At 40.2% G+C, this 25984-nt stretch overlaps 4 protein-coding genes across 5 annotated transcripts; 3 read left to right on the top strand and 1 right to left on the bottom strand.

Annotated features, from left to right (window-relative positions):
- Positions 1 to 1060: 1060 nt before the first annotated feature.
- rlim (ring finger protein, LIM domain interacting) lies at positions 1061 to 9588 on the top strand. Of its 2 annotated transcripts, none has more exons than XM_039813796.1 (4): positions 1061 to 1204; positions 4228 to 4447; positions 5692 to 5805; positions 5880 to 9588. In XM_039813796.1, exons 2-4 carry the CDS (start codon positions 4279 to 4281, stop codon positions 7712 to 7714), a joined length of 2118 nt encoding a protein of 705 aa, XP_039669730.1. In that variant the 5' UTR covers positions 1061 to 1204; positions 4228 to 4278; the 3' UTR covers positions 7715 to 9588. The 2 variants fall into 2 exon arrangements, with proteins under 2 accessions (XP_039669730.1, XP_039669729.1); XM_039813795.1 differs by having other exon boundaries at positions 1062 to 1204; positions 4225 to 4447.
- Positions 9589 to 9994: 406 nt separating this feature from the next.
- Positions 9995 to 13414, top strand: glod5 (glyoxalase domain containing 5). Its single transcript, XM_039814447.1, has 4 exons — positions 9995 to 10175; positions 11111 to 11257; positions 11573 to 11728; positions 11903 to 13414. Exons 1-4 carry the CDS (start codon positions 10119 to 10121, stop codon positions 12044 to 12046), a joined length of 504 nt encoding a protein of 167 aa, XP_039670381.1. The 5' UTR covers positions 9995 to 10118; the 3' UTR covers positions 12047 to 13414.
- Positions 13415 to 16264: 2850 nt separating this feature from the next.
- Positions 16265 to 20126, bottom strand: LOC120566523 (cis-aconitate decarboxylase-like). Its single transcript, XM_039813047.1, has 6 exons — positions 20058 to 20126; positions 19477 to 19531; positions 19113 to 19300; positions 18604 to 18696; positions 17897 to 18102; positions 16265 to 17221 (listed from the first exon to the last, which is right to left on the bottom strand). The coding sequence occupies exons 1-6, from the start codon at positions 20124 to 20126 to the stop codon at positions 16294 to 16296; spliced, it is 1539 nt and encodes a 512-aa protein (XP_039668981.1). The 3' UTR covers positions 16265 to 16293.
- A 1674-nt stretch (positions 20127 to 21800) lies between these two features.
- LOC120566359 lies at positions 21801 to 25564 on the top strand. The gene is made up of 9 exons (XM_039812741.1): positions 21801 to 23297; positions 23387 to 23479; positions 23566 to 23670; positions 23791 to 23900; positions 24016 to 24207; positions 24314 to 24476; positions 24581 to 24746; positions 24851 to 24945; positions 25028 to 25564. The coding sequence occupies exons 1-9, from the start codon at positions 21959 to 21961 to the stop codon at positions 25111 to 25113; spliced, it is 2349 nt and encodes a 782-aa protein (XP_039668675.1). The 5' UTR covers positions 21801 to 21958; the 3' UTR covers positions 25114 to 25564.
- Positions 25565 to 25984: the final 420 nt, after the last annotated feature.

The following is a 25984-nucleotide window of genomic DNA, read 5'->3' as shown; positions in this document are numbered from 1 at the left end:
ACCTCTACTTTGCAAAGAAACTAAACTATTGTTTAAAGTAAATCAATGTTATTGTCTTCTTGATTTGATAACATATAGATTTGGATATGTGACATTTTTTATATATACACATTTCTAAGACTTTTTAACACTTCCTTAGGCAATAGGCTCAGTATAAACTGTACTGTGTGCTTTTGTAAACAGTGCACAACAACACTGGTTGTAAAACACAAGAGACGATGCATTAATGATGCAAAACAGGCACGTAGGATTTTAGGTATTGCGCTTTTCATTGCCATTTGAAAATCGATCAGATATCCTGTCTATAACATTGACCATGTGTAGGCTATTGCCTTTGTTCAACAAGGAAACCGCTGTAAACCAAAATTGCCAAAATTAGATTAAATATTAGCCTACTATGTAATGACATAATCCTACTTCAGTAACTATAAAGTACATTAGTTGCTTCAATTGATGATGTGACATTGAATGCTGTTGGGGATGAATGTTGTAGTGGGTTTTTTGTCGTCTAGCCTGGATTCTGCAGAAGGTAAGAGTATTTGCATCTACAACCGCACCGTGACGCTACAGCTGAACAGTGCCACACTGTCCAACACAAACATCCTTTTTCAGTTGCTCTTCTGTGGGACGGTAGATTTGGTTGCCCTCCGTTCAGTCTTTCAGGCAACCCCACTTACTACTCACCCCTTATCATTCGCTACGTTTTCATTTATTTAATAACACAAATAACAGAGCAATATAAATAATAACAGAATATGCAAGGGAGGCCAAACGCCATAAATGCTTCCCCAAGTTTTGATGAAAATAATAACAAAAAACTTAACTAAAAACAATTTGAAAATACAACTAATTAGTTATAACTTTTTTCAAAACATAATTAAAAAAAATCACAGAAAAAGAAAAACTAAATCTTATGAAAAAAAATTAAATAAACTAGCAAGTCTGTAAAAATAAAAGAACAAATACTAAACCTGGTTGCATGGATGTGATACGTAAACTCAAACCACTTTCTTTGCAGTGCGGATGTCCACCTGGAAGGTGAAACTCGGGGAAAACGCATATTTCCTCAGTTTCCGGAAGATCATTGTAGCCTTCCTAAAAGAAAAAAAATGGAAACCTGAAATCGCACTTAGCTTAACAGTCGAGCGTTTTTGTTATTATATAAGAACAATTTGGAGGTACGATTACCGACATCATCAAAAAGGTAATGTAACAGAGAGTTTGTGACATATTGTATATTTACTTAATAGCTTGTTCGCTCTGGTTACTGATTGTGAACGTCATTGGTTGACGTCGCTGGCTTGGTTAGCTTGCGGTGATGCTAACAGTTGCATCAATGTCTTTTTAATGAAAACCTTGTGTGTGTTTTTTTTCCCCAGTAATGAAGAAAACGGTACTAATATCAAGTCCACGTCATGTTTCCTAACACCAGCGATTTGTGCGAAACAAATACGTACGTCAAAGTAATGTAACTGAGGCCACTTATCACGAAGTTACTAGCTAAGTTGGCGTTAGCTTATGATAGACATGGAAGCTAACTAGCTTTAGCGTAGTGCAAGCTCAACACAACCAGGGTTGTTTAGTCATCTGAGAAGCTTGTTTTGTGCCGACGATACACATGGCACCACACTCACCCTTTTACCAGTCGTTAACCATTTTCTTCACATATTACTAAACAGAGGGTCCTCCTTCATAGCTAATTGTGGTTGAAGTTGTCAGTGTTGTCAACCGTGTACAATGCTTGCTAGCTAATGTAAGCTAAGCTAGATGATGCCATTTTGTTTTTATCTCGACTTTGACCAACATACTGGCTTTCCCGTAGGACTTAGAAATACAAAACCCTCACCTAATTTACGTTCATTGTAGCTGTTATACAGCCACATTTTTTTATTATGTTAGTGTTAAGGTAGAGTACGTTTTATGTTACGACAAACTCAATGGTTTAGCTTAGCTAGCGTTAGCGTTAGTGCTGTGTTTATTGTAACTTAGCATGTCGGTTTGCTTTGATAGGCTTGTGTCGATAGGCGATCCGGTCGTATATCGACGTTGGTTTTTCCTCCGTCGATATTAAGGCAACTTACTATCAGATCTATTAAAATATCATTTATTAGCCAACCTATCCTAACTAATTAGCAGCAGTGGGCAGCCATAGTCCGGCGCCCGGGGACCAACTCCCGTTTTAATGCCAGTACCTAGCTAGCTAGGTTAAGGGCAATGACAGGAGTTACCTAGCATGCATGTCTTTATAGTGGGAGGAAACCCATGCGAACACGGGGAGAACATGCACATTCCACTCAGAAAGGCCATGTCAGGACCGGGGATCGAACCCGTTACTCAGCAGTGCCACCATAACTAAGATAGTACACAAAATAATATCCAGGATCTCCATGTATCTGTCACCCTGGATCTTAGTTCTAACTGCGTGAAGCTGGCCACCTATGTTATCCAAACATTATTAAAAACACTGCTATTCGTTTGTGCCGTAGTTTAGGTAATTAAACTTTACATTTTCTGGCCAGTGACGTCACTCAGCCCCCCATACTTGTCCAAATCTCCCCAAAATTGTCTCCATGTTTGTGCTGAATTGTACCGTTAAAAGAAACATTTGTGCTACTATGTTTTTTTTTAAAGTTATTACGCTTTATAGATTACTCACATGGTACGCCATCACCCAGAGATTAAAATTAAAGACATGGACTAAACAACCTAAAGTACTTAACATGCCAGTCAACCAACTGGCACAACTGGCACAACTCTTTCAATGCTCTGAACTCCCACCGAACTCTGAACAAAAAGCTCTTTTTATTTAAGTTTTATTTTATACTTGAATTAAATGTATTTGAAAGCTGGCCAAAGCTTGGCATCTTGCAGTTTTTAGTTGCAAAAGTTTTTATTTTTGTATGAAGACATATAAAGTAATATCAAACTACATTTAATTTGTTGTTTCTTTTCTTTTAAATTGTATGTCTACTGCAATTACATGGGGAAAGTAACCACATTTACATTCTGTGAATCGTTTTTTAAAAAAAATTTTTTAATCGAGAATCGTTTTTGAAATCGCAAATTAAGTTTAGTTTGTTCTTAACACAACAAATTAGATGGGGAGGGGGGCAGGGTGACGTCACGCATGTAACAAATAAAGCCTGTAAACTTAAAAACGACGTCAATGGCCAGAAAATGTAAAGTTTAATTAACAGCACAAACCATAATTTGTATGGCTCAAACGTAGCACAAATGAATAGCAGTGTTTTTAATAATTTTTGGATGACATGGGGGGGCCAGCTTCACGCAGAGAACCCCTAACCCAAAAACTTGGCTATGCGCTCTATAAGAGTAGTTAACGTTATGGATATGGTTTGGTTTGTGATATTAAAGAAAAGATCAAATATTAAACAGAACATGATGCTGAGATATTGTCGCACCAAGCAAAAACATACAGACTTGTAAAAGGAAGCTGTCTGAATAGAGGAGACATTGCTAAAAACACTCTTTTATAAATGTTTACTGTATTGGTTGCAGAAAGCTTAAAGGTTTGATTATTTCAATGCCTCCGCCAGATGCTGAGCCACGCTCAAAATGATTATTCAAAATCATTGATAGAGGAGCTTGTTGTCTTGATGTTTCATTTTGTTTGTTTATTTATTTGTGCATTTTTAATAATCATCTCTTCCATCATTTTCTCTGGTCATTTGTCTTTGTTTAAAAAAAAAATGGTATTGTATATGTAGTATCTTTTAGAATGATTGAAATGAGGAGTTTAACAAATTATCCTGCAGGTGGTGGTATATGCTCAAAATGGAAAAAGGAGCTTATACTGCATACTTTGTTTAAGTTGTTAAAGCATGTAATGTTACAGTAAAGTATGGTCCAGGATGTATTGACGGCCTTGGTGTTCATTTAGCTGATGACAAAATGTATATAAACGTTTAGTAGTTTGAGTGAAGTTTTATTAGAATGTTAAGAAGTGTCTCATGTATGTAAATTTAGACAGTTCCGTTAGCTACTGGGTCATTGTTCCCAAATATTGAGCTGTATTTTGACCCAAGTTTTCTTTTGATGACAATTTCCCTGGTTGATAGTAACGCGCTGATTCGGCCATTACATTCATCATAGCTAATAGAGTGGAAATACTGAGCCTTTGGTGGTGAGTCTTGTTTGCCTAATCCTATTCTAAATCTAAGTATTCTTATTAGATCAATAAGCTATCATTTGTTTTTGCTGCAGCAGCTGGATCTTGCTGAAGATTGGAGAGCATCCCTTAACCTCCCTTCTGAATCAATGGAAGGGTCTGACAGTTTAGAGCAAAATGGCAGTGACCAGCCAGAGTCACAGCGCAGAAGGCAGCTGGACCGCCTGGACAGGGAAGAGGCCTTCTACCAGTTTGTTAACAATCTCAGTGATGAGGACTACCGTCTCATGAGAGACAACAATCTTTTGGGCACCCCAGGTAATAAACCTTTTAATTGAGTGAAGTGTACTAAAAGCTTTAAGGGTAACTACCGTCTTATTAAACCTGCACCCTATTTTCTTATGTTTTTGTGTGTAACTGACTGATAGGAACATCAATTTTTTTAAATTGGTCCAGTATTAAGCGTTAACACTGTAAGCGGCAGCCACAGACAGGCTGCAATGTAACTCTATGGGACAAATGTTCAGTGTCAGTTTGGTCCACTGAAAGTGCAGTTTTGCCACTAAAAGGCTCAGCTTATTATTCTAAGTGTCTGACAGCATTATGGAAAGGATCCCTACAGAGATAGACCTTTTTAAAACCTTGTTGAGACCTTTCTGTTTAACTAGAAACCGCTCTGAGGTTGCTAGCACTAAACCCACCAGACTCCATTTAAAAAAATAAAAAAAAAACTGTTTACAACCAAAACTAGAGTTGTGATGGTTGAAAAAGTGAAAAGATGACCCAAAACTGCATTTAATAGTTTTATTTAGTGTCTTCGACTTTGAATTAAGTGTATTTACAATGCTAAAATTACTGTATATGTACATGGAGTCTGGTGGCATTAGCGAACGCAATTTTGTGGATGTTTTTATGTTTAAAAAAAAAGAAGCATCTTACTCGTTAACAGAAAGGTTGACCTCCTTAGAAATCCTTTCCATAATGTTTTCAGACACTTCAAATATTAATTTGAGCCAGTCAGTGACAAAACGATCACTTTTGTGAAGTTATACAAGCTGCACAATTGCCCTATTAACTGACATTGTAGCTTGTTGTGCCGCTGCTGACTGCAGCAATCTCGCTTAATACTGGACTAGGGATGAAACGATTCCTCGAATAATTAAATTACAAAAAATCCTCGAAGCAAAATTATTTGCCTCCAAGCTTCGTTAAATCAATGTAATTAAGGTTGTACGGCTCACTGTGTTTCCGCACGGAGGGTTATTACTAGCGCACAGTTTGACGCTTCTGTGGACACAAGACTGACGGCCCAGATTACAAATGAAGGAAGACGAAAATAGCGAGAGAAAACGACAGAAAGGTTGGGATCATTTTAAGCTGCAAACATGCTGCTACCTCACCTCTGTAGAAAACATCCAGTGTACTCATCCGTTCCACGGAGCGAACCCGACGCAAGGTAACTAACGGCTGCTGCTCTCGTCCACCGCAGTAGTTACCCTTTTAACCTTCAAAGAATATGTGACTTTTTTAATGACCGGTTTATTTTGTAATGTCTCCTTCAGGAGAGGTAACGGAGGATGAGCTGTTTAGTAGACTACAGCAAATCAAGGATGGTCCGGAACAGCAGAATAACAGTACTAGTGCTCCCAGTACTGAAAGTGGAGAAGATCCAGTTGGTAAGTTTGCCATTTGTTTTTTGACTCAAAATTCTAATATCAAATGTCACTTGTTAATAACTCTTAATTTTCAGAACCACCAGAAAACTCTGAGGATCCTGCCAATGGGGATAGTCTCTTAGACTGGCTAAACACAGTGAGGCGCACAGGCAACACAACCAGAACCGGTCATCGTGGAAACCAGTCATGGCGGGCTGTAAGCCAGACCAACCCAAACAGTGGCGATTTTCGCTTTAGCCTGGAAATCAGTGTGAATCGCAACCTGGCTGAACAGCAGGCTGCTGCTGAAGGGGAGCAGGAGTCTCCCCAGGAGTCTCCAGAGGGTCAAGAAGTGGTGGCAAGTGCTGAACCAGAGGTGGCAAGTGCTGAACCAGAGGTGGCAGGTGCTGAACCAGAGGTGGCAGGTGCTGAACCAGAGGTGGCAGGTGCTGAACCAGAGGTGGCAGGTGCTGAACCAGAGGTGGCAAGTGCTGAACCACAGGTGGAAAATACTGAACCACAGGTGGAAAATGCTGAACCACAGGTGCCCATGGAGACGGAAGTGGTAGAAGAACCAGTTGTAGAGGAATTGGCTGTCACAGTGGAGCCAGAACCAGAGCCTGAACTAGAAGAAGTTGTTTCACAAGAGATTTTAGGAGAACCTCCCAGCTCACCTGCCGCCCTGCCGGTACAACCCCCACTTTCTCCTTCTCCACGCAGAGGACAAAGAAGAGCCCGCAGCCGCAGTCCAGAACCACGCAGGACTAGGGCCCGTACAGCCAGGAGCCGCTCCCCTCTCAACCTGGATCAGCTGGATGGTCTCCCTAATCCACGTCATGCTCACAGCTCTCAAGGCCTGAACTCTGCCACCTTTGCTCCCCCTGTGTCTCAAGTAGAGGGCAGTTCTCGGACTCGACAACATGTTCTTTCTAGGCAAAGCACTGCTGACAGTGATGTTCAGCTATCTAGGGCTAGCGCAGAAACGGTCCCAGAGGCCCAAAATGTGGGATCTCAAGAAGGAGAAGCTGCTGGGGGGGAAGGGGGTGCAGCGGGGCGCCGCCCCCCTACTATTATGCTTGATCTCCAGGTGCGTCGTGTGCGTCCCGGCGAATATCGCCAAAGAGACAGCATTGCTAGCCGCACCCGCTCGCGCTCCCAGAACTCAAACAACACATTTCTTTATGAGAGTGAGCGTGGTGGATTTCGTAGGACTTTCTCACGCTCTGAACGTGCTGGTGTGAGGACCTACGTCAGCACTATACGCATCCCTATCCGAAGAATCTCTGATGCAGGTTTGGGAGAGGCAACCTCAATGGCTCTTCAATCTATGATTAGGCAGATTATGACTGGTTTTGGTGAACTCGGCTACCTCATGGATTCAGACTCTGATTCTTCAGATTCAAACCGTGGTGCCAACACACCTGCGGATCTGGCTGAAGCCATCAACAACCCAGATGCTGCTACACCTGCTGCCGCTCCTGTTGCCGACGTCGATGAACCACCTCTGGCTACAGGAGTTAGAGCAAGGACAGCAGAGGCTGATATTGACGAGGGCCTTGCCACTGCTCCACCTCCCCCTGGTGGCAGGGCTCGACCTAGACCACCTATCAGCCTAGAGGAGCCCAGCTCGCTGCCCTTCCTGCGGCTTGCCCACTTCTTCCTCCTAAATGATGACGATGAGGACCAGCCCCAAGGGCTGACTAAAGAGCAGATTGACAACCTCTCAATGCGCAACTTTGGTGAGACTGATGCCTTGAAAACTTGCAGTGTCTGCATAACAGAATATGCTGAAGGTAACAAGCTACGTAAGCTGCCCTGCTCTCATGAGTACCACGTGCACTGCATTGATCGCTGGCTATCCGAAAACTCTACTTGCCCCATCTGCCGCAGGGCTGTCTTGATATCGGCCAACCGAGAGAGCGTGGTGTAGCTTATAAAAGACTGCAGGCCTTTTTGTCTCAACCTAAGTAATCTAATATCCCAAGTCCATAAGAGGCTTTGATGAAATGTGTCTCCACTGTTGAAATGTATTTCTTTCATACCATTTGTGAGTTTGATCATAATGCAGTCAGGTTTGATTTGCGGTGCTCCATACAGTGACATCGGGACAAGTTCAGTCTTTAGTAAGACCTTTTATTATTGCAGTCCAAAGTTAGGCACAAGCAATGCATGCTGTTTGAATTAACCTGTAGTGACCAAGGAGTTTGTTGCATGGCGTCAAGCCATGTACATAATCAGGCCGGTAGCTCTCAAAGAATTTCCTGTTTATAAATGCTGCACACCTGCAGGTAGTTCAGGCACATCTGCTATTTTGTATTATCTCCTAAATTGCGCCTTATATACCGGAAGTTGGGCATTGGTACAGTTCTTAGTTACACCAGTTCAAAGTATTAGCTGTAAATAAGCTTGTAAAAATAATTTTGGATCATACTTTGTATCAGTGAATTGGTTTTGAATTGTAGATTATCTCATATAAAGGTTAGGGTCATGTTGGCTGCAATGACTCTCTATCAGAGCATCCCTACAGTTTCTGTTTAACAAATAGGTGGTATCAGTGTACACAGAAGAATTATTTAGAGATTGTGATGTCCAAAGGATGTTGGACATTAATTGGTTTGCCATTTACTAGTGACTTGTACTCTCCCTTTTTGTACACCTAAAAGAAACAAAGTACTGTTTTGGGGTGGCATATACCATGAAAACTCTGCGTGATGAATTGTTTAAAATCAAGTTGTTGGCATGTGAATTTTTCCACCTCAAAATATACTGACAGGCATGATGTTAAACATTTGAATATACTTGTTTTTTCCCCCCCAAGTGTAAAAGGATGTTTACTCATTTTGTCCTGCCATCCATTAGCTACTGGTCTTTTATTCTTTATTTTTCTACTAACCTATTGGATCGTCTTTAATTATTGACTCATTAATAACATTCTCTAAGCGGATATCGGCATGGATTGAAATTATTAGAAATTGACTTGAATTGAATTGTCAACCCAAGCAAGAATAGATCTGTTTACCCGGAGGTTTACATCAATGTACAAGTGAAAAATTAAGTTATTAATCCAAAGGTTTGAGTGTCAAATATTAACCAAGTCTGAAAAATTCACGTTATTGTCCTCTCTTACTAAGGCTCCAGTAGAAAGTCAAGATGCCTGCCCACTGTGCCCTCCTTCTGCCCCATGAGCAGATGCTCCATATCAGTGTGCAATACATGCTAAAGTGAAAGTAGGGAAATACAAACCATGATATAAATGTATGCTATTGTTAAAAAGCAGTTGTTAATGGCTAAAATCTTAAATGAAGACTTATTACTTTTAAAAAAAAATGTGTTGAAGTTATTTTATTTTATTTAGAAGTTCTGTAGGTTTTAATAGCACTGTTGATGAACAGGAACATTGGCTTATGGAAGAAATGGGCATCCCTATTAATGCCATCCTGTCATGTTTCTTGTTCTACTGTTTGATGTCTCTGCCCCGATTATTACTTCCCTTTGTGGGACATAAAAGTTTGAATGCAAGACGTTGTCATTGTTGAATACCATAAACATGTAAATGAAATGTATGTTTCCTCTTAGGCCATTCTTTAGTTGTGGCCTTGTTCTGTGTCACCCAGTGCAGTATGGAACTGGGAGTTAAATAAAACTAACCGCTGAATTAAACAAGTTGTTAATGCTACAAAATGCATTGCTGGTAGGCATTCTGTACACTCACTGTCATTAATTAATTTTATTCTGCATTCAGGTGCACACCTTATTACTTATCATTACTTCTCCCTTATATATTAAAGTCTAAATTTCCATTTATATCCATGTTTTAAATGTCAATTATTACACGGTCCACTAAAGCTAATCCTAATGAATTTGATTGATGGTGTTAAGTGCAAGTAGAGGATAGTTGATGTTCCCTTATTAGATCAAACCCATTGGGCTCTATTTAACATACTAAATATGTGTGTTCATTTATGATGCATTTGGCCTCTGACACATGGGGAAGAAGTGTTTTTACTAGCAGCACCCCCTCCTGGTAGGATTTGTGAAAATCCCCATTAATTCCAACTGACAAATAAAGAATAAATATGTTGTATGTTTATAAGTATGATCTTTGTTAGAACCAGACATCGTGAAGTCTAGAAGAAAAAGAAATTAGTTTTAAAAAGGTGTTCTTTTTTTATTTATTTTTATTTTTTTGACCCTTCAGTCGTCACACGGTGCTATGGCGTAACGTTATGTAGATGTGCAGCTAGTTCCTAGTTCAGTCCACAGTGGTGGAAAAACAAGGAAATACCGGACCCGTGTCAGACTCATAGACTGTAACAGGTCAGACTACAGCAAAGATGGCGCTTCGGGCAGTTGGGAGTCGTTTGTTGCACTTTCAGAAGAACAGTTTCAAGGTAAATGATTTCATTCTAATTCCGCTAACGCTACAATAATTCTCACAAATTCGCCTGTCACTTTGTAAGGACTGAAGTTAACTTAAGACTTTCCTTTAGATAAATCGTTGCTACAATAGTTAAATTACCGAGTTGAATAACGGGTTCACATTATATAAATTTACTCAAGGGATTTAAAATGTCTATGGAGTGGATTTAGCTAACTTGTTGCTAATCGCTTTAGTAACTACAAGAATTCCACCTTTCAGATGCTTACAGGATGCGGTAAGTTAGTTTCACCACGCAGAGGCGCTGTTGATGCTACATTAAATTACAATACCCTGTGCCTACCCTGTCGTCGACAATTACATTTGTTTATCCTTAGAGTAGGACACGTCTGGATGGATATGATTTTTTTTTTTTTTTTTTTGTCATTACTCCAGATTTCATTGTGTGGGTTTTACTAAGAACCAGCCTTTTACGAACAGTGAAGGGTTTAAGGTTGAAATAAGATCACGAATTACAACAAAGTGTGAATTTCAACTGGTTGACATGAGATCACTAGCCTAATCAAAATCTAATTTCAAAAAGAGCGAATTTCAACCAAAAGGTTTTTGCGAAGTTTTTCCAAAGAAAGAAACTAAGACAGATAGTGACGACTATATTTTAAAATAAAAGTACTTTTCCACACCAAGGTGAGTGGCAAGCAGAGTAAACCACACGTCCCAGAGGGACCAATAGTGTATGATGACCAAAAAAATTTTTTATGTTTAAAACTTTTTTTAACTGCTCTTTAATGTTTAATTTCTTACACTGCACTGTAACTCTTATTCATGTATTTTATCTGTTTTTAATTAGTTTTTATGTAAAGCACTTTGAATGTCCTTGTGGCTGAAATGTGCTATACAAATGCTGCCTTGCCTTGCCTTAGAGTGTATTTGTCTTATCTCTTGTAGACTGTCTCCATTCAAACACACCGATTCAAAAAAACCTGTCCAGTTGAAGTGAGCCATCTGGATCATTTGGTTCTAACAGTGAAAAGTGTACCAGACACCATCAACTTTTATACCTCAGTTCTTGGAATGGAGGTCATCACTTTCAAGGTATTCAAGCTTTGTACAATCAATTTATTGTTGTTATTATTATTATCATCATCATCATCATATTATTATTATTATTATTATTATTATCATTAGTAGTAGTAGTAGTAGAAATTAAGTATGGCTAATACTTATTTAATAATGTCAGTAACAGCAATAGGAAAAGTGAAATACTCTTTTGGTTTGAGAGAACATCCACTAGATGGCAGGCTTTGATTGTCGGCTGATAGCATCTCTCCACTTGGTCAGTTATAACCTGGGACCTTGAGCTTTTAGACACTTCTTAGCACCCACTCATGCCATCTCTGCATTTTCAAGGGAAACCGTAAGGCCCTGGGTTTTGGGCAGCAGAAATTTAACCTTCACCAGCTGGGTCAGGAGTTCGAGCCCAAAGCCAAGCATCCAACCTCAGGCTCTGCAGACCTGTGCCTCATCACCAAAACCTCCCTGGCTACAGTAGCTGCACATCTGAAGGTCGTTCACCCGTTTCCTACAGACTGTCTTGAATTACTAATGTCACTCTTAATCTTGTGAAGTGCCTATTCTTTTAAAACCACTTGACTTCTACTCTGCTTTGCATGTCACATTTCATTCCCATTTAGGGAATTTACTGAAATGCTCACTGTCCTTTTTTGTTGATTTCTGCAGGTCTGTGGGGTCGAGATAGAGGAGGGTCCAGTGAAGAGGAGTGGAGCTGTAGGGACCATCTCCTCTCTGTACTTCAGAGATCCAGACCACAATCTCATTGAAGTGTCTAACTACAACCAGTCAACATTAGAGGGATCTTCTTGAGATTTCCTTTGTGGCGTTCATGAATACATCCAACACAATCTGCTGGACCCACTTTTGCACAATTGGAGTTTCAGCTATGACGTTTTAGACCAAAATTGCTGTAATTCAAACAACACACTATTTTTACACTGGATAAAATCAGTTGGCTGTGCAGAGACACTGTTTTCTGTGTAGGTCTGCTGAGCAGGGATTGCTATTTTAATTATGCGTAGAAAAGGCTGTTTTAGCAAATTCAACTGAATACTTATATGGGCGATTGCTTTTTTAGCTGAAAATAAAAGGTTATATATATATATATATATATATATATATATATATATATATATAGCTACTCACAAAATGTTAGGGATATCTGGTTTTTGGGTAAAATTTATGGAAAATGTTCAAGCCACAGTGGTATTATATCATGAAAGTAGGACATGTAAGTAGAAGCATGCAATGGTGATTTCCTCATCTCAAAAAATATACTGAAACAAAAGCCAACAACAGTGGTGGGTATACCACGACAAAACATGTCAATGTCTCAATAACTTGTCATGTGCCCTTGAGCATCAATTACAGCTTGACAACGATGTCTCATGCTGTCCACAAGTCAGGTCATTAAGGTTCTGGGGTACCGAGTTACGGGCCTCAACACGGTGACTCAGCTGAGGTACCCCAGTCTCCAGCAGCCGTTCCCTAATGATGCGACCTCGATGAGCTGGAGCATTGTCGTCCATGTGTTGTTCATGCAGGGGCACAATGACTGGATTAATGATGTTATGCAGGTAGTATGGGCTTGTTACTGTACCATTCAGAAAGTGTGGGGCAGTTCTGTATTGACTAGACACACCTGCCCACACTGTAACACCCCCACCACCAAAGGGTCGTCTGGTCTGAACCAGGAAATGTATTGGTCGATTCATGGATCAAACACCTGTTGTGAATTTTGCTGATAAGCTCCTTGTTAGAGAACAGCAAGTTGTGCAGAAAGTACTGAAATATTGAACTGTTGGACATGCACATTCAGAAGTTTAGAGAAGGTCAAATTAAGTTCACCTGTAAAGGTTATAGTGGATTTTAGGTTCATCCTGAAATTTCACCCGAAAGCCGAATATCCCTGACTTTTTGTGAGTGAGTGAGGAACAGACTTAACCCAATTAATTTATGATGGTGTTCTGATAGATGCTGCTTTATTTCTCTCCAGATACCTATTCAGCAGACAAACTGTTCTGGATCTGAACAGGTAGATTGGGCCATAGACATGTGCTTTAACCCTTGTGATGTGTTAGAAAGCTGCACACATCTTTTGTGTTAGCAGGTCAAATTTGACCTGTGATTTAACTCAGCCCAAAATATGCTCATTAATAAAACAGTGATTATCATCCACTATTGTTTTTCATTTCATAGCTATTATGTATTTATTTGCATGTAAACACAATTTTAAATGGTTGTATGTTTTTGGCCCCATGGACCTTTTCTCTTAAAATATACCACTCGTTTTCAATTGACATTTTTTTTATTCACTCATATTCCAATAATGAAGACAATGGGTAATTATGTTATTTGACTATAATAGACTAATATTACAACACACCTCCAAAATAATTTGCTTGTGGGTTTTTTCAACTTAATATTATTAACTGTAGTCACATCTGTGGTGTTACGGGTCAAAATTGACCTGTATATTTAGGTTATGAAAAGGGAAGTCTTTGAACAAGAATACACATCTAGAGGAGGGTTCAAATGACACATGCTCAAAAAGAGTCTTAAAATTATAAATTGACATTTAATGTCCCTTAGGACCCCCACGGCAGAGCACTAACTGAGAACATTATCCCAAACATGTAAGGGAAAAAAACAGTTTTTGCTAAATAATGAAGCTACATCTTATGGGATGCTGAGACAGCCCAGAGTATATTTCATGCTACCATGTCCATTCAGACCTTTATGTGTTATCCTCTATTGTCAAGAGTTATCTGCTTTCACAAATCGGGAGACAAGATTGCTTGTTGTGTGAATGAGGAACTTGTTCCCTTTAGGAGTGTTTGGGACTAATGGGAGGAAAACTTGCCATACATGTAGCCTCATTACAGGATATTTAAACCCCAGTTAAAAGCAACACCCCCATGTAAGCATCCAGGTGTTTTGTCGATCTCTGTTACGATACATACCAATACATTCTTCGCTATTGCAGCACATCGGCAAACTGAATAACCTGTGGTCTCTTGTGGTCCCTGCTTATATGTTCTAGTCTTGCAAATGAAGTAAAAGTTGTCTGCTGTGGATGCTCAGAACATTTTGCTGACCTTTTTTTTATCCAAAAGATATTGGCGATCAAATCCTCCCAACTGCCCTTATTTTTATTATTTATTTATTTATTTATTTTTTAAATGTGTTTATTGCAGATCAACATTGGGATCAGAATGCATTTGTTCATACAAGCAAATTTCTTTTACATTTTCTTATTCATACAAAATAACATCAATAACAATAATCAGCAACCAAGAACTTACAATTGTAATTATTTGGCGGATTCTGAATACAATAATCATGAGGCACCGTAGGAAATATCAAGACTAAGAGACCAAAAAGTAAAACCAGGAGTCAATGGAGATAAGAAAAATTCCCTTTGAACCAACTGCCCATTTTAAAGCATAATAGTTTGTAATTTTTAGTTAGAAAACATCTATAACAAAAGGTGTCCCACATTATTTAATACATACACAGTTTAGTTAGTTAGTTAGTTAGTTAGTATTAGTTGAATGCCATCTGCTGATATGCAGCTCCTACAACAATTAACCTTTTGGTTGAAATACAGAGAAAATATTGCAAAACACAAAACGTTAGGTGGCTCTCTCTCTGTAAGATGAGACCAAAGTTAAATTACAATAAAAAATTATTTTTATTTACTTCTCAAGATTGTGGAGCAGTTCCATGTTCTGCTGTATTCTGAACCCCGTAGAGCTGCTTTTAGACTCTGTTTAGAACTCACTTTAATAATAAACGTATAAAATTCTCTTCTTTAGTACTTTATTAACCCTTAATAAGACTTTGCTGGATTTAGCACACACAGCCCAGACAGGGCCTTAGGCTGTGTTGGTTTCCCTGTGTCCCATGCTAGACATGAGTTGGGCAGGTGTTCAAAAGAGAACTTGCATGTCTCCAAGACTACTTCCTCCTGTGCATATTTATTGCTACATATTAACACAAAGACCACAGACTGGAATGAGGAACAGCTCTCTATTCCCAGAACCACTCCACATTTAAAAATACGGGCTGGTTTTTGTTTGCACTTCTAAAGAAAAGCACCTGTATGTCTCTTTTGTATGGTATGCAGTTATAGGTGGACTTTTCTTAATATGCAAATGTCCTGCTTGTTTCAGTTGAAAGACATTAGAATGTTAATCATGAAAAGAACACGGCATGGTTTTAAATTAGTAATTAACCTATACGTCAGAGTAATGTGCTGTACTTTGTGACCTCATTAATCTAATACATTTTCTCTATATAATGTTTTATTCTCTGTAAATGCAGTTTGTTGTACATTCTCTTACAACTTACTTTTTTGCATTTTTAATGTGTGTTTTAATACGTGTGGTTAAGTACTCACAGGAAGAGATCTGAGTATTTTTGTCGGCCAAAGAGAACACATTCTAGTTTGCTCAGACAATTTTCTTACGTCAATTAAATTTCTCAGACAGTGTTTTTTTTTAAGTAATTTATTACTTTAAAATGAAATGTCAAAGAGGAAATAGTGTTGTATTGAATAAGCGTCAAACATTTGCATTGTATAAATCAACATTAAACAATCCATTATTTGCCACAAAACCACAGTATAAATACAATATTTTGCAACATGTAATATATGTATAATGTTGATATCTGAGTGTATAAATAAATAATAATCCTAATAAAGAAATACATACCATCTTCCTTCATTTTCCATTTGCAATGTAGATCACTGATAAAATCAAATTGAGGAGGACTCAGGAAGAATACAGGACTAGGTGGAGATTAATTCCACAAGACAGATGAAGACATGAAAGGGGAGAGAGAGGGGGGAATGACATGCAGCAAAGGGCCACAGGTGGGAGTCAAATCCACGACTGCTGCGTCAAGGAGTAAACCTCTATATATGTGCGCCTGCTCTACCAACTGTGCTAACCTGGCCGCTGGACAAATGTCATTTTAAATACATTTTACTTTACTACTATTTTGGTATATAATGTATTTCTGTGCTGCTCTCATTGTGTATGTCTGAGTTCTCATTGCAGCTGTGAGAGAAGGGCCCTGCAGTCCCCAAGTCTGTCCAGCTCCTCCACCACATCAATCAGCCTCTCAACCTTCTCTGAGGGAAGCACGGCCCCCGCGTTGTTTCTGAACTTCTTCCTCAGGCTCTCATTGGTTAGCGGGTTGCGCCAGTGACCGTAGAAGGTGTCACAGTGTCCCTTCAGAATGTCTCCCCCAACAAGTGTCACCTGGACTTCACCATACATACTGTTAAAATTAGCTGGGTTGTCTTGGGGATGCTCCATGCGAACACGGCTCAGCAGAGCGAGTAGGTCAGGGCGTCTTAAGGCAGCGGGTGTGAAAGACTGCACAGTCACCTCCCCATCCAGGAGAGCGCTGCAAGCATTGAATTGGAAAGAGTGGCGTGCCTCATGCTCAGAGTCAGGAAAAGGCCTGTTGATGTACTTTGATTTGGGGACCCTGAGCAGGATGTCTTGGACTTGAGCTGGGGAGACAGTGCCAGGGCCAAATCCCACAAGAATCTTATGGACCGAGGCTGCAGCATCTGCCACCCAGTGCATCCCTAGATGGGCAGGGAAGCGCTTGAAGGCCATGTCCTGCTCCTCTAGTAGGAACATATGGCCGTCATCATTGGATAATTCTAAAGGCTGCGGTACATAGTCTTCATAAAAAGCATTGAAACCAGCCACACCAGTGACAGCATCCAGGACCAGAGAACTCGCCTCTAGGCCTCTGGATGCTAGCAGAGCAGCCTCCAGCCCCAAACGTGAGGCATTACCGATGTGGAGTGGTTTAGACTGAGTGGCAGCATTAGCCATTGGGGCTCCAGATAGAGAAGTAGCTATAGCCAAGGCATGACTGCACTGGGAGGGATCCAAAGACAAGAGGCGAGCACAGGCGGCTGCACTTCCCATGGTCCCCACCACACTGGGAGGGTGAAACCTGGTGATGAGAAAGACAGAAAGAAAGAGATTTTGGTCAGGTGTTTTGGTACTTTTTACTCTTGTCACTAAAGGAGCATTTCAAATGGCTGCTCTCCATCATTATGGTTAGAGCTCCAGCATGTAAAGATGACTCTTTGTACAAACAGCTACTCTTTCACGAGAATTTCCACATGCAGAGCTTATTTCAGGGATGTTAAAGGAAGTAGGTTTTTGGCCATTTCAGTATTTGATAAACAAGCAAATAATGTGGCGGGTCATTTGACTTGGTGTAAACACTTGCCAAATGGAGAATTCTGTGTGATATTCTCCTCCACATGTCTAATTGTGCTAACAGTACCTACAGAGCCTCGGCTGTCCTTGAGATGAACATAATAACACGCCTTTTACAGCTCATTGACACCACTAAGAGGCTGCACATTACACTGCACAGGCCTCCTTGTAAACCACACTGCAGACATCAGCAGAGTCAAATATGGATCTCTTTAGAGTCATGTGGATACTTGTTCTCCATGTAGAGTACAAATAAAAACTGCTCAACAGTAAACTGGCTTTATATCTATTAAATCATCATTGTAATGACATAGTAATTTACAAAACCTACTGCAATGGTGCTTTTAGACTAAATACATTACAGTGTCTATGTCCAATATGACTCACGCCCTGAGGTTTTTACCTCTTGGGGATGTTGTGGGCCTCATTAGAGAACCTCATCAATCTGCCCTGGATCTCAATGCCGATGTTGAACGCCAGCAGGAAGTCCAGGCCACTGGGTTTGCTGTTAGCAGACATCATGTCACTGAGTGCTAACACAGCAGGAAGGACTGCTCCTGAGGGATGAGTGGCAGGGTGCCATGTATCATCAAAGTCCATGGAGTGAGTCTGCAGCAAAAGAAAAAAAAAAAAACACAATTTCAACAAAAAAATGATTGTGAATCATAGTACATAGAGTAACTGTGCTTCGTGAGTGCAGTAGCTAGCTTTTAACACTGTCTGTGTGTAGTGTACATGATGCTATTCATCTCTTTTCTCAGTTAACACTCACTTTGGCCATTATATTTTATTTTAAAATACTTTTAATTGCCGTAACATGGCTTCATCCACTGGAGGCAAATACATGTGGCATAAATTAGCTTGACATCCTGATGGTTTCTTTACGAAGGAGCCCAGAAATGTTTACAGACATGCTGCCTTTTTAAGCGACGTTGAGTTCGTGAAAAGCGCTATATAAATTCAATTTATTATTATGCTGGAAATGTGGGGTCAATTTAGTGTTAGCAGATGGTACCATAGCTGAGTAAAAATAGCTGTAGTTTGCTTGTGGTAATGGGTTAGGTGCATCTGAGGTGCGCTGGGGACAATGTCCCACCCATTAATACTCACAGCCACTCCATTGACGAAAGCTGCCAGTGTCGGGGAGAGCCTGGTGCCCCTGCGTCCGTACACAGAGCTGATGTCATCAGGAGCATACATGTGCTGAAGGGGAAAAGACGGAGACAGGTAAACACAGGGAGTTGTCACAAGGACATTTTTAATACAAGAGTTTACAGTCACAGATTGTGTTGTCACATATTTAAAGTGAACTTTACTTTAAAAAGCTCGGCATATAACTCTTCAGTTGAAGCTGAATACGTTTCTTTGTAAGTCATATGTCAAACAGAAATTTGGAGAAGAAGGTCACCAGACATTAAAACCCTGCCTGTTCCAAGACGCAATTGAGCATAATAATAACCTGGGATTTTTTTTTTTTTGGACACACCTCATCTGTCCACACACAGCTGTTGCATTGACTTACAACTACTGTTTGCATAAGGTCAAGCAATTTCTTTAAGCTGTCTTACTGCCTCATATCAGATAAGACCTTAGAGTTATTTCTTTCCCCTCTGCCTCACCTGGCAGTGCTGCAGAGCCAGCTCAAACACGTCTGTTGTGCTGCCAATCACACCAACTCCAATGCTGTCCAGCACCATCCTTTTACTGCGGTGGAGCACCACAGAGGACAAGTGCTGGGGCTTTACTTCACTGATGAACTTCCCAAAGCTGGCTGTGACTGTGTCCTCAGGGGCCGGGCGCCTCAAGACTGCAGGGGGAAAGAGCAAAAAATGGTGTTTGCACAAATAAAGAACAAGATCTGGAGTAGATACAAGAGAAATGTTTAGTTTTAGTATTTGTCTACAACTAAAAATGATGTTTGGAACAGCTGAACCATAGAGAAATGTCTTTTGTATTTGGACAAGAGAACAGAGTTAAGTTTACCTTCCACTGCAGATTTATGCAGTCCTCTGACAGCCAACACTGGTCTAATGGTTTTCTACAGGACAGAGTACAGAGTATATTTATTGGCACCTGTAAACCACTGTGACATTTATTGTATTATCTTTTTATTTTGTAGATCTCAAATTAATTTCAAGCCGCGAACACAGCCTTTTAGTGGGTATTAATTATTAATTATTATTATTTGTACAGTATGTGTAATTTCCTCAACATTTAACAACATGTAACAAGAGCTCTGTTAAATTATCCTGTTAAATGTTCTCACAAAACACCTACACTGTTAAAACTATATTGTGATTTTTGAGTTTTGTATTAAATCCTAGACTGGATATAGTTGAACAGTTTTAGGCATACCTAGCAATGTATTTGACTTACTCAAGGCTGAACAAAATTCATGATTACATACTGTAGATCCTTATTAATCAGAAATAGTCCTATATATAAATATTTGATATCTTTACCTGTAATTTGGAGCTCATAGCTTTTTTTTTCTTTCTCTTAGATGCAGTAGGTTTGCAGTCAACAGGTTGTTGAAAGGATGATGGTGCTTTTTGGATTGAGACCTGCTTTATATAATCCAGGGCTATGACACTGGCCTGGGAGGAACAGGGCAGAGCCAGCAATAGAGGCATATCCTAAACAAAATCTTATCAGATTAAATAGAGGAATTTCCACGTTGACCACCATCATCGTCGTCATAACCAGCATCACCATCCTCAGAAGAGGAGGAGGAAGGAGTGGAACTTTATTATCTAAGATAAAGAGCAGTGATGTCACCTCTAAGGTTGCAGACTGTGGGGGATTTTCATGAACTCCTCCCACACACAGGGAGGCCTTATGTATGACAAACTTTCATCCCTGCTTCAGAACAACTCAACAGTTCATCTGTCTGAGCGTCTTCACCAGGTAAGACTTTTTTTTGCCTTTGCTGTATTACTAGCTAGAAAACTGCTTTATATTTATATTAACTATTTTTAAATCCTACATAAAAAAAATGGATGGTGATAACAAGTTTTTTCACATGGTGCAAATATCTACAGTTAGTAGGAATATGCTCTATGGCAGAACAAAGTGAGTTTTGAAAACAGAATACCAAAATTACTACTCTGAAAACATTTAAATGACATAATCAAAACCAGTAGTATCTTTTAGGTAAATATCAGGAAATATCAGTCTGTTAGACATAAAATGATCACTTTCTCACGTTTCTGTAAGTGTTTAGGGAGAGAAGACAGACAAAAAGAGAGTAGGACTTTCCAATTCGACTTAACTGAGTTTGCAGGACTTAACAGTTTGTCACATGTGCTTTACAGTATATTGATGTTCTTTAAAATTATTAGAATTAGATTTTAGCCTTGTTTCAAATTTTTTGTACCATGCTGTGCAAATAGTCAAGTTGTACTTTCCAACCACAAAAACAGTGACCTCTCTCTGCGCTTAACTTGCATCCATATTTTAGCAACACAGTGATACTGTGCAAATTTTGCTAATATATTATATTATAATAAATCAGCCAAGATTAAGATAGTATTCTTTGTTCACATATTGGGTGATTTCTGCATTTGTTATTGCACATTATACTTACCTAAAGCTATAGTGCGTAGTTTCTGTTGCCCCCATGAGGAATTTAAGTAGTGAAAAAACTGTCAGTGCATCCACATGATACATGCCGTCCATGATCGTACACCACTCCCACGCAGTTGCTTGTAACCAAGGAGGACATAGAGGATTAAAAAGACATCATGGACTCTTCAGAAGAGGTAATTACCTTCGCTCGATTTTCTGCGCGCAAAAGTCGCCGGATGACACCATTTTCTGAACATAGCCATACTGACAAATACAAAGATAGTTTTGTGGAGCTGATAGTCTTAGTTAGCTTTGTATCAACTTATTTGGGAATGGCTTTAATGTAACGGATGTTCATTAATATAAAAAAGTTACGCAGTAAAGCTATAATTTAAAACATACATACATTCATGCATATGTTTTCTGTGTCATTTGTTTCATTGTTTCAGTGAAACTGCAGCTTGACAACAAAGACAGGATGGCAACATCAGATGGGTTTCCAGCCAGTTTCTATGGTGAACCAGGAGTGTTAGGCATGTTGTCCAATGGGATAAGTGCATTCCTCGTACTGCTACAGAACTTCAATACAGCACACACTGGCAATGCACCAGTTGGAGTGGAAAACATACTTGCAGGTAAACCTTTTAGTGAATCTGCGAAAATTATATTATAAAAAAATAATATAAAAATGTCTTAGTAATTCAATTCCATTTTGTTATTGGTTGTTCATCTCATTTTGATTGGTGGTATATGCCAACTGGTGGCTGGACTGATTTCCTTTAGAAGATACGATCATCTGAGTGGCACTGCGTTCATTGGCTATGCTGCTCTTTGGGGCAGTTATGGTGCCACCCGAATCTACTTCGGTGCCTTAGCTGAAACTCCTGCAACAGCATCTATGCCACATCAGATGATGAACAATTTGTCCCTGTCCACTAACATGATGAGCAACATGTCTCTGAATGCCACCACAGAGATTCCAGTTAGCCATCTTTTGCTGTCCATAAAAGAGTCAGCAATCGCTGGTCTGGTCCCTTATATCCTTCTGTCCTTTCTCCTAGCCTTCTGCTCTGCCACAGTCAATTACATCATGCCTTTTGTTTTTGGGGCCATCACAGCCACCTTAGTTTTTGAAGCAGTGGGTCTGGTAGCGAGCTCCTGGGCTCTCGTGGTCTCTGGGGTTCTGGAGTTGCTCATTCTGATTTTTGCCATCTATGGTTCAGCTGCACTGCTCGTAAAAGGTCTGACTCAACGTCTAGTCCTCAAAGGCTTCGGTACCCCCCTTTTTAATGTTCTTCTGCTAGGGACCCCCAACTCAGCAAGCGCCCAGAGTATTGGCCAGGAGAAGAAGAAAAACACAAAATATGCAGAGCCCATGGCCTTGGGTTTCTTCTGTGACACTGTTGCGTCCTTCATCTTTGCTTTCTACAGCTTTGGGTACACGAAGTCCTTTGGCTTAGGAGCAGCATGGGTCTCAATTATAACAGTTGCCCAGCTGTTCTCCAGCTACTACGCCCATCTGCGCCAAGACTGCTACCACACCACTAAGTTTGGTCTCCATGCCACATATTGGCTGATCAAAGCTTGGGATGAATTTGTGGTATCTGCTCTGGTTGGGGTGGACATTAATGTGGCCTCAGGTAGGGTAACAATGGTGGGAAATTGGTTCTTTGTGATGGCAGGCGTGGTGCTCTGTGTGGGAAGCCTGAACACAGATGTCCTAGAGCTGATCCACAACATGTTGTTTCTCCTGCTTACGCTCTCAACAATCCCCCAGATTCCTCTCCAGGGATACTACATCTTCTTTGGTGTGGCCTGCTGCCTGTTCACCGCAGCCTCCCTGTATGGCACTTTCTCGCGTCTCATCAACACCATAGCAGAGAAGTCTCTAATCCCTGTAGGACCACAGCCCATCTCCTCTGACCAGTTGAAGAAGGCTTTGAAGTGCTGCAGGGCCGAGCAGGGGGACCCAGAGCCCCTACCCCAAACTGACCAGGGTTCAGACACCCTGTTCTACCTTTCAAATGGGGTTGCAGCTCTCTCAGCTCTTCATGCAAGTTCATCCAGAACGAATCCTACCTTTCTTCATCTGACTATCCCTTGGGTCCTCATCTCTGGAGCCATCATCCAGGTCTATGTCAGCCGACTGCAAATCACTGAAGGTGGCCGTTTTGGTTCAGTCATCTCATCCATCTATGTAGCAGTATGGGCAACCTGGACCTGGTTTAGGTTTGCAGGTACAGTATGTCGGAACAAACATGTATTAAAAAGAAGACATGTTCTCATTGATTTACACAACATTCTGATCCCAAGTTTTTTTTTCTAGGTGACATGCTTCAGCTTTCCACAGAGGAAAGTTATGGTTTTACAGCCGGAGCCATTGCTCTCTTGGTCATTAATGCTTTCCTTATGCTGATTGGTAAGGTCAACAGGATCTTTTAACAGAAGACTTAATTAATTAGTTTGTTTTTGAGCTTGATTTGATCCTTCCTTTGTCTATGTCAGCTGCCAACAGGAACCTGGTTTTGCTGTTTCTAACAGCAGTCATGGAGGTTGTTCTGGTGTGTTTCCTGCTTTCCACTCTGCAGCGACTGCCTTATGAGCTAGAAAGTAAGTATGGACAAAGCCTCATTCTGATCACATTTATGTTTTAAAATAGAAATAAACGAAAATGAAAAGCATATCAGTAAAAACTCGATATATTGAAACATTCTGACATTTTCTTTACAGTTGCCATGCTTGCACTACTTTCAATAATTTGTATATATGGAGCTCTGGCATCACTGGTGAACTGTATCTTCTCACAAAGACTGCTACCTATGGGCCCTCCCTTAAGAAAGGTAACCAATTAAAACACTATTTTTGCATTCTTCTGCTAATTCTACAGTGGTCTGTCATATTTGATCCTGTTAATTTTTTTCTTTAAAATGTCCCTCCCTCTGTGGCCTGTCTCAGGAGAAAGTGAAGCAGGAATCTGCTCCGGAGCTTCCCTGTCCCGTGGCTAATTCCCGACTCACCAGTGGTCTCCTGAAGATCGCTGGCCTCCTGAAAGAAGGAGGAGTGTGTGGTATTCCCACAGACACTGTGTATGCCCTGGCTGCCTCCTGCAAGAATCCTCAAGCTATAGAGAACATCTATAATATTAAAGTAAGAATGAAAAACATGCTGGTTTTGAAGTTTAATATAACACAGACAATTTCATCCAATTTCAACATTTTGTCTTCATCAACCTGTTATCTGTGACCTCGTCCAGGACAGACCAGCAGAGAAGCCCATCTGCATTTGCATCTCTAACGTGGAGCAGCTGGTGGCAGCCAAGCCTCCCTTCAGCCCTCTGCTCTGGGAGTTTATGAGGAATGTGTATCCAGGCGGCATCAGCTGCATCGTCAGCAAAGGAGACTGGCTGTTCACACTAGGTAAACTGTTCAGTTTAAATGTTACTGGATTCAGTTCACAACTTTTTTCAGTTCATTAATATGAATTATCAGTATTCACCTCAGTTTTAATTTATCCTGTGTAGGAGTGGGGCCAGCTTATGACCGTGTTGGCACCAAGGATAGCATCATGATCCGCGTCCCTAACCACACGGTGACGGGCCACCTATGTGACATCACCGGACCCCTTGCTATCACGTCAGCCAATCCCAGCGGAGAGCCAGACAGCACCCACCACACCATGGTCATCAAGTACATGTCTCTTCACAGAACTGACCCACTACATACCATGTCATCCCAGTATATTGCTAATGAATTCACACTCTCTCCTATCACACCATCTCTTTTTGCTGCAGTCGACTGGGACACAAGATCCAAGGGGTTCTGTGTGACGGAGACTCAAATGAAGTTGTTGCTTCCACCGTGGTTAACTGCCTGAAGATTGATGAAGGTGAATTGAAAAAATACTTTCTCTCGTTTTTTGTGTTTTCACAGGCACTTTCTAAGTCAAGCCCGTCTCTCTCTTTCCACAGGGACCATCACCATTGTAAGGGAAGGATGTGTCCCTGCAGTAAAAGTCCGACAGATCTTCGACAGAGTGAAAAACGCTATGGTGTGATTGTCTCGTACCTCATTTCTCTGCCTCAGAGAGCCTCATCATGACTTGTTCCCTACAAGATCGTCTTCTTCAGCTCCCCCCATTTCCATTTAACAAGAAACACTATATGAATGATATGTGAAAGACGTGTGTGTGTGTGTGTGTGTGTGTGTGTGTGCGTGTGTATTGCTGGTTGTCTAACCTATGTGTATAACTGTGGATGTCTTGGCAAATGTTACAATAAAAAAAAAACATTTGTAGCTCACAATGTCCTTGATGGACACTTAACATTCTCAGCAAAAACTGTTTCAACTGATGTACAACAACTTTATGAAGATACCATTTCTCAGCTTTATCATTCTGGCAAAAAAACAAAAGTGTAATAACTTGTATATTTAGGTTAGTTAAAAGATTATCAAAATATCTTTATTAACTGTTTATTAAGAATGTTTAATATTTCTGTAAATATGTATTTAGTACATCTACATTATAGGCTACTGTATGTTGAGATTAATTTCAAACTGCAAACAATGAATTTGACAGATGTGTAACGTTTGTGTCCCAAAATTATAATAATAAAATACCAATGTCACCAATAATATAACTTTCAATTGATTCATTTTTTAAAACATTTTATAGCATTTCTGCCTATATTCAATAGTTGACAATTGAGAGGTTACATGAAACAATGGGAGAAAAAAGGGGTATAACAGATGCAACAAAGGCCCCCGGCTGGAATTGAACCAGGGATATAGTGAGTAGTGTACTGTGTTTAAAATTAAAATCAGTATCCAAAATGATAATACAGATTGCAATAGCCGTTCACTGTTGCTGGTGGACCACCATGGGGAATTATTTTGGAGAAACAAAATGTGTACCATAGTGAATAGGG

The sequence above is a fragment of the Perca fluviatilis genome, chromosome 10 (assembly GCF_010015445.1).
Source record: "Perca fluviatilis chromosome 10, GENO_Pfluv_1.0, whole genome shotgun sequence".
In the NCBI taxonomy this organism is placed as follows: Eukaryota; Metazoa; Chordata; class Actinopteri; order Perciformes; family Percidae; genus Perca; species Perca fluviatilis.
The sequence above is the reverse complement of the archived record's forward strand: the minus strand, read 5'-3'. Positions and strand labels throughout refer to the sequence as shown.

Bases quoted from the DNA above. Each gene is read 5' to 3' on its own strand.
- rlim (XM_039813796.1), top strand. From the start codon at position 4,279: ATGGAAGGGTCTGACAGTTTAGAGCAAAATGGCAGTGACCAGCCAGAG. The intron at 4,448-5,691 runs GTAATAAACCTT...TGTCTCCTTCAG, and splicing joins CAATCTTTTGGGCACCCCAG to GAGAGGTAACGGAGGATGAG. The intron at 5,806-5,879 runs GTAAGTTTGCCA...CTTAATTTTCAG, and splicing joins AAGTGGAGAAGATCCAGTTG to AACCACCAGAAAACTCTGAG.
- glod5 (XM_039814447.1), top strand. From the start codon at position 10,119: ATGGCGCTTCGGGCAGTTGGGAGTCGTTTGTTGCACTTTCAGAAGAAC. The intron at 10,176-11,110 runs GTAAATGATTTC...TATCTCTTGTAG, and splicing joins TTCAGAAGAACAGTTTCAAG to ACTGTCTCCATTCAAACACA. The intron at 11,729-11,902 runs GTCGTTCACCCG...TGATTTCTGCAG, and splicing joins CAGTAGCTGCACATCTGAAG to GTCTGTGGGGTCGAGATAGA.
- LOC120566523 (XM_039813047.1), bottom strand. From the start codon at position 20,126: ATGCCTCTATTGCTGGCTCTGCCCTGTTCCTCCCAGGCCAGTGTCATA. The intron at 19,532-20,057 runs GTCTCAATCCAA...TCTGTCCTGTAG, and splicing joins CCCTGGATTATATAAAGCAG to AAAACCATTAGACCAGTGTT. The intron at 18,103-18,603 runs GTGAGTATTAAT...CTTTTGCTGCAG, and splicing joins CTTTCGTCAATGGAGTGGCT to ACTCACTCCATGGACTTTGA.
- LOC120566359 (XM_039812741.1), top strand. From the start codon at position 21,959: ATGCCACATCAGATGATGAACAATTTGTCCCTGTCCACTAACATGATG. The intron at 23,480-23,565 runs GTAAGGTCAACA...TGTCTATGTCAG, and splicing joins TGCTTTCCTTATGCTGATTG to CTGCCAACAGGAACCTGGTT. The intron at 24,208-24,313 runs GTAAGAATGAAA...GACCTCGTCCAG, and splicing joins AGAACATCTATAATATTAAA to GACAGACCAGCAGAGAAGCC.